Source organism: Haematobia irritans, chromosome 3 (genome assembly GCF_050003625.1).
Source record: "Haematobia irritans isolate KBUSLIRL chromosome 3, ASM5000362v1, whole genome shotgun sequence".
Classification (NCBI taxonomy): Eukaryota; Metazoa; Arthropoda; class Insecta; order Diptera; family Muscidae; genus Haematobia; species Haematobia irritans.
In genome coordinates this window covers 229,692,830-229,700,144 of record NC_134399.1, presented here as the reverse complement: position 1 = coordinate 229,700,144, position 7,315 = coordinate 229,692,830, and the positions used below count along the sequence as shown (strand labels likewise).

At 34.3% G+C, this 7,315-nt stretch overlaps 1 protein-coding gene across 4 annotated transcripts; it reads left to right on the top strand.

Annotated features, from left to right (window-relative positions):
* Window positions 1-781: 781 nt before the first annotated feature.
* On the top strand, window positions 782-7,023 carry LOC142228057 (uncharacterized). 4 transcript variants are annotated; one of them, XM_075298355.1, is made up of 5 exons: window positions 782-951; window positions 4,840-5,038; window positions 5,115-5,385; window positions 5,440-6,723; window positions 6,779-7,023. In XM_075298355.1, exons 2-5 carry the CDS (start codon window positions 4,859-4,861, stop codon window positions 6,904-6,906), a joined length of 1,863 nt encoding a protein of 620 aa, XP_075154470.1. In that variant the 5' UTR covers window positions 782-951; window positions 4,840-4,858; the 3' UTR covers window positions 6,907-7,023. The 4 variants fall into 4 exon arrangements, with proteins under 4 accessions (XP_075154470.1, XP_075154468.1, XP_075154469.1 ...); XM_075298353.1 differs by having other exon boundaries at window positions 782-996; XM_075298354.1 differs by having other exon boundaries at window positions 782-1,015.
* Window positions 7,024-7,315: the final 292 nt, after the last annotated feature.

Sequence of the window (7,315 nt, the reverse complement as noted above, 5' to 3'; positions counted from 1 at the left end):
ACATTGCAAAAGGCGCCATTCTATAAACGTCAGTTTTTCAACTCGAAAAAAAAAAAACAAAGTACCACAAATGGAAAAAATTTCGCTAGTTTTTCGCATTTTTTGGGTTTGTACTGAGTTTCAACGCGAAAACCGACCAAACAGTAAATGAAACAAAACAATGCCGTTCTCCTGTCGATAATACAGTTGGTATGCACCTATAGGGGAGATTTCGTTTGTGTGCAATAATGCAGTTTTGGCATGAATTTCATGTGACAACAAAAGGTACACTAAATATCCAGTCATTATAGGCAGCAAAATTTTCGCTAGAGGTGACTTAACTCGTGTGAAAATTTGATTAAATTTTAAGATTCATTAAATTAACTAACATTTTCCGACATTGTTGGATTTTTAAATTTCTCAAAAAGAAAAAATAGCATGACATTTTCGTTGGAGGATATAACGAAGTATTTATTACTTTAGTTAAAAGTGCATATGAAACTTTACTCCAAAACGATCGCAAACTCATAATATGAGCAAATAAAAACATTCCTCTTTGTCTCTCTCTCTCTCTCTCGAATTGTCGGTTGATTATATTTGACTTAGTAACTGTTTGGATCTTCAATCTGAAATTCCATCAACCGCTTGTCATCTCTTAGAAGAACATTTGAAAGAGGTCTAAGAACTCTTTAACTGTTTTAGCAACTAACATTGATTTGAGGTAAATAACCTTCACAAAATGTAGAATAACCTGAACAAAACTAAAGAGCTCTACTGGCGATTAGTTTAGTCGGAACTTGAGAGCGATAGCACCACCACTTCGGAATAAATTCAAATATTTTCAGTAACTATCGATTATAAGAAACCTCTAATCACAACAAACATATTTGATAAACAAACGTATAATTTTGCATTTTTAATCTTACACACCGCGTAGATAGTCGGATCCGTCGTAATTTTTTTCGTCGAAATGTGTGTTTTTCAATAAGAATATATATTAATATGTAACAAAAAGTAGTACGTAATATATATAAATGTGCGTTATATTTCCATCATTACTTTTGTGAATGAAATATTGTACTTTAACATAATGCATTTATTTTTAAAATTCCGAACTATGAACATTGTTTTGTAGTCCATGGGGCTTATCGCATTTATGACGTTACGATTTAATTAACTGTTGATAACATTTTAATCGATATATCAGTGCTTTTTGCAAAAATAGTCTTGAAACATATTTCCAATGTGCTAAATTTTAAAGGGGAATTTACAGACTTCTATGAATGCTACCTAAAATAAATCCAATGATGGTTAATAATAAATAAATGTAGAATATGGATTTGAATAAACAAATTTCCTTAGGGCATCAAAATATGAGTGAAACTAAAGGGTGATTTGTTAAGAGCTTGATAACTTTTTAAAAAAAAAAACGCATAAAGTTTGCAAAATCTCATCGGTTCTTTATTTGAAACGTTAGATTGGTCCATGACATTTACTTTTTGAAGATAATTTCATTTAAATGTTGACCGCGGCTGCGTCTTAGGTGGTCCATTCGGAAAGTCCAATTTTGGGCAACTTTTTCGAGCATTTCGGCCGGAATAGCCCGAATTTCTTCGGAAATGTTGTCTTCCAAAGCTGGAATAGTTGCTGGCTTATTTCTGTAGACTTTAGACTTGACGTAGCCCCACAAAAAATAGTCTAAAGGCGTCAAATCGCATGATCTTGGTGGCCAACTTACCGGTCCATTTCTTGAGATGAATTGTTCTCCGAAGTTTTCCCTCAAAATGGCCATAGAATCGCGAGCTGTGTGGCATGTAGCGCCATCTTGTTGAAACCACATGTCAACCAAGTTCAGTTCTTCCATTTTTGGCAACAAAAAGTTTGTTAGCATCGAACGATAGCGATCGCCATTCACCGTAACGTTGCGTCCAACAGCATCTTTGAAAAAATACGGTCCAATGATTCCACCAGCGTACAAACCACACCAAACAGTACATTTTTCGAGATGCATGGGCAGTTCTTGAACGGCTTCTGGTTGCTCTTCACTCCAAATGCGGCAATTTTGCTTATTTACGTAGCCATTCAACCAGAAATGAGCCTCATCGCTGAACAAAATTTGTCGATAAAAAAGCGGATTTTCTGCCAACTTTTCTAGGGCCCATTCACTGAAAATTCGACGTTGTGGCAGATCGTTCGGCTATTCATGATGAAATGTCAAAGCATACTGAGCATCTTTCTCTTTGACACCATGTCTGAAATCCCACGTGATCTGTCAAATACTAATGCATGCAAATCCTAACCTCAAAAGAATCACCCTTTATCATGAAAGGAAAAGAAAATTTTGACTAAAATATATTGCAAGTGGCAAGTTGATTCAAATTCTAAATGTAAAACCTTTTTATACCATTGAATTGTATTGTGGGTATAATTAGTTTGTCATTCTGTTTGTAACAAATCGATTTATCGATTTCCGACTATATAAAGTATTTATTTTTGATCAGAAAGAAGTGCTAATACGATATAATCATGTCCGTCTGTCTGTTGTAATCCGTTACAGTCTCCAATAATGACACAATCGTGCTGAAATTTGACACAGATTCGTTTTTTTGTTTGTAAACAGGTCAAGTTCGATGATGGACTATATCAGTCCAGGTTTTTATATAGCCCCATACCAACTGATCCCCGATTACAGGTATTGTAAGCCCATAAATAAGTGTGTTGTTTTGCCTGAAATTCGAAATGTAGAGATATATTAGGTCCGCATGTGAGTGTGCCGAATATGATGTGTATACACACAGATAAAAATAAGTTTGAGAACCAATAACTTTTGTTGGAAAACCAATAACAAAATTTGTTAATTTTCCTGCAACAAACTAATTTGTACTTTTAATAACCATTATTACAAAAAAGTTGTTAGCAATCGTTACCATCAGAAGGCAACAAATAATTTGTGTTCTCAGTAACATAATTTGTAAGTAATTTGTTGAGCAACAAAATATTTGTTGCTGAACGTTGCATTTAATCCTCAACAAATATTTTTGAATTTGAACGAAAAAGATTTTATGCGGTTTGTTGGAGTCTATCAATGACTGTAACAAATTTATTGGTGTATTGACAAAAAATTAAATTGAAATTGCCAGAATTATTGCACCAAAATTGCAGGAACAATTTTGGAGATATTTTGTTAAGTACACACAGAGAAGGAATATGACCAAAATGTTATTTTTGGACGGTGAACATGTAACATTTTTGTGTCGAAAATCCTATACTCAGTTTTGTAAATGTATTACGATTTTAAATTTGAGTAGTCCAGGGTCTAGCAAGCATTTTGACAACTTTTTACCCAGTGATATATAATCTAGTTAATTAGAATTGTAATAACTCTAATCCCGATATTAATATGGTTTTATTAATTATCTCATACAACAAACACATTTAAGAAACTACCATATTGAAAAATAAAAATTTTTCACAGACATTTATAAATGCTTTTCTGTATTCTCTGATGAAAGAGCTCTTTGCTTGCTATCATACACATGCATGTGCTCATACTCATTTTGTTCTAACGGTATTCTTCGCATACTTATTTTAGCTTTCGTACATGTTCTCAGCGATGTGCGCGTAACCAGTCTTGTATTTTTGTTTTTGTTTTCATATCAATAGCAGTCAACTATTTTCGCAACAAAACAATTTGTTGAAAATTCAGAACATTTCTATTATTTCCTCTGTCAAGCATCTACAAACACATTTCAGCAACAAATGCCTCATATTCAATAGATAAATTTGTTGAGCATCAGCAGATTTATATACAAATAAAGTTGTTCATATTTATTTGCAGTTATTTTTTTGTGTGCACTCTCAAAAAAAATCGCTTCTCTAACATATGTTCCAAACATATTTTGCAGGAAGCACATATATTATTGGATACTGCCGAAACATTAATATGTTTGTTTTATGTGAGCATATTATATGTTTGGAAGCATTTTGAATCCAAAAATAGTATATGCTTGGAAGAATTCCTCAAAGAAGATTGTGCTCATTTCCTCAGATAATTTTCACTTCCACGAAATTTTTGAGTTCTTCGCATCTTTTTCTGTAATACAAATATGCTGTTTTTTTTTCAAATGTCTATTCTCTTGGTTCCAAATGTCTATTCTCTTTATTCCGAATACTCATTCTAATATTCAAATTAAATAATATTTAGACTTAAGCATATTACATTTTTGGCCTTATCATGAAACAGTTTTCCGAAACTACATACAAGCGGTTTCACAGAAATTGCTCTCATTTTATTCTCGCTGTTATATGTTGATATCTTTTTATTCAACCCTCCTGGTTTCCATCTCTATTTCTTTCTCTATACTAACTCTCTCTCTGTCGCTCTCTGAATAAAGTATCACAACATATATATGTATACCCGAAATTTGTAAATTTATATATGTATACATTCACACATATTATTTTTATGAAACATTCATGCCCCAAACATAATATATTCTAATATATTAACATATGTGTCCCAAACATTTTGTGTTAGTTTAGGAACATTACATGTTTGCACTTAAATATATTGTGTTTAAAAATTGTGCCCGAAACACATTTTGTTTATATCGGAACATACGAAAAACATATTTTTCTAACAGTGTAGGTATTTTGGTGATTTTTCAAAGGAAACTATTATATTTGATTAATGGTGGTGGGTATTTGAGATTCTGCCCGACCGAACTTAAGGCCGTATATACTTGTTTTAAGGCCTTTTATACTTGTTCATGTCGTTAGACTAAGTAACTAAGTTTCTTGAGCTAGAATCGCAAGTATTGATTCGTGTGGACATTAATATTTTCTCTCTCTCTCCTTTAGCACTAATACTCCTCGCATAATGCCGGAAAAAGAATTTATTAACCAGAATACCAACGCAGTACCAAATATTTCCAATGGAACACGGAAAAGTAAAGAGAAAAAGAAGAAGCGCAGAGACAAAAGTGACTTGGGTCCAGACTTTGTAGCCCCAGATGGTGGTTGGGGTTGGGTAGTCTGTATAGCAGCTGGTCTAAGTAATGTAAGTTAGCTATCTGATTTATCTTTAGCTTTCCAAGTTCTCATTGAATTAATGACCTTCTTTAAATTTTCAAAAGTTTTCCCTATTTCCACCACTTCAACAATATGGATTCATCTACAGAGATCGAATGCAGAAATTTGGATTTGATGCCAAAGAGATTACAACGATTTTTAATGTGGAAATGGCTCTATCTTCCATTGTGGGTCTTGTAAATGGTGCCATGTTTCGCAGATTCACATTCCGACAGGTGGGAGCTTTTGGAGGATTAATGGCTTTCGTCGGAGTTTTGCTATCAGCATTTTGTGATACATTTGTTCAGTACTTGATATGCTACTCAGCAATTTATGGTATGTAGGCATTTTCGTATTGTGCTTGATATTAAGACTTGGTTAAACTTCTAGGTATTGGTCTGGGGCTTTGTATGTCTTCAACTTCCCTGGCCGTTAATACATATTTCAAAACCAAACGAAGAAAAGCAACGGGTTTCTCATGGACTTTGACTGGTTTGGGACCAATTATTTTTCCTCATATATCCCTATTACTAATGGCTCACTATGGATCTCAAGGTTCCATATTGGTGTATGCAGCCATCGTGCTAAATTCTTTCTTATGTGCATTGACTTTGCAACCGGTATTATGGCACTCCCCGAAACGTCCCTCTGCAGTTAATCAGCCCCTATCGAAAACAACACACATCGATATAGAGCCGAATTACAAATGCAAATACTGTCAATACCAGAGCATTCGGAAACGAAGCATTTTCTCCTCGCAGTATATATTCAATGAAGATGATCCTGAAAAACCAGGATTCGAAATTACCGAACCTGGGACGCCTATGATGGCTCGAGCAAATGACGGTTGGTACGGTTCAAAACTATCGTTAGCCGAAAAGAATGCTGTGCGCTACAAGAATCAGCGCTACCGAAGGCGTATCAGCAAGCAAGTTAGTTTTGAAAATACCAAAGAGACACTTGCAAATGAAGAAAACTCTCTCTTCAAACCGAATTATTTCAATCGCGAAAGAGATGAATTGGATCGTTATGCGAGTAAAACCAGTGTTTATTCCAAATCGGCCGCTGGTGGCGAATATCAGTGTACATGTATTGAAGAAAAGCTTCTAATGCAAACTCCATTTCAGGATGGGAAAAGCGCAGAAATGGGAAATGAGGATAGTCTCGCAGATGGTCGAGTCTCATTATGGCAAAAAGTTGTAGTGTTCTTCGATTTAGATCTCTTGAAGGATTTCACTTTTGTTAATTTAGCGGCAGGCGTCAGCATAATGACATTTGGCGAAATCAATTTCTCCATTTTGACGCCATTTATTCTCAATAGCTTTGGCTACAGTGACACACAGATATCCAGAGCAATGTCACTATTGGCTGTGGTGGATATTTCGGTGCGTTTCTTAGGTCCTTTTGTCTTGGAGAAAGTTAAACTTCCCAATCAAGTATTGTTTGGATTTGGTATTGTGACCATATCTACGGGTCGTTTGATAGTAGCTATAACTGATTCATATCTCATCGTTGTTTTGGCATTTGCTTTGATTGGTTTTGGAAAGGGTTTCCGTACTATATTTTCACCCTTGATTATACCAAGCTATGTACCGCTAAAACGTTTACCAGCTGCATCTGGATTGCAATTGATTTTTCATACCATTACGTATTTCTTATTGGGTCCTTTGTTGGGTAAGTAATGCCAGTGTGTCCAAAAATCATTGTTGATGTTTTAAATTCTTTGCAGGGTTAATGACCGACAATTTTGGCTATGGTTACACAATTCACGGCATCAATTCGTTATCCTGTTTCGCTTTAGTAGTTTGGGTTTTTGAATTTATGCTGAGAAGACGCCATCAAAAAAGCTCCAAATGATGAATTTAGAAGTTAATGAGAGTTCCTACATGATTTTCCAGTATTTCGTAAAATAATTGAATCGTTTATTTTTGTATAGAAAAATAAACGAAAATTCTTAGTGATAATTAAACTTAATCATAGTACATATACTTAAGTTTTTTTTTTTTAAGCAAGATGCGGTATAGAATTGTGTACTACACTGAAATTTCTCTTAGGAAGGATATACACAGAAAAAATATGCCCTGATATACTGTTGAACTACAACTCACGAAATTGCACCTTCTCATATAAGAAAAATGAACTAAAAGCTAAGCAGAAAATCATTGGTGCCAAATCACGACCACTTTAACCATAGTTCATTCTTACTAGTTTGGGGTATCGTATGAAAATTTTCTTTTGTTTTAGTTCATATTGAACTTATGTCTAT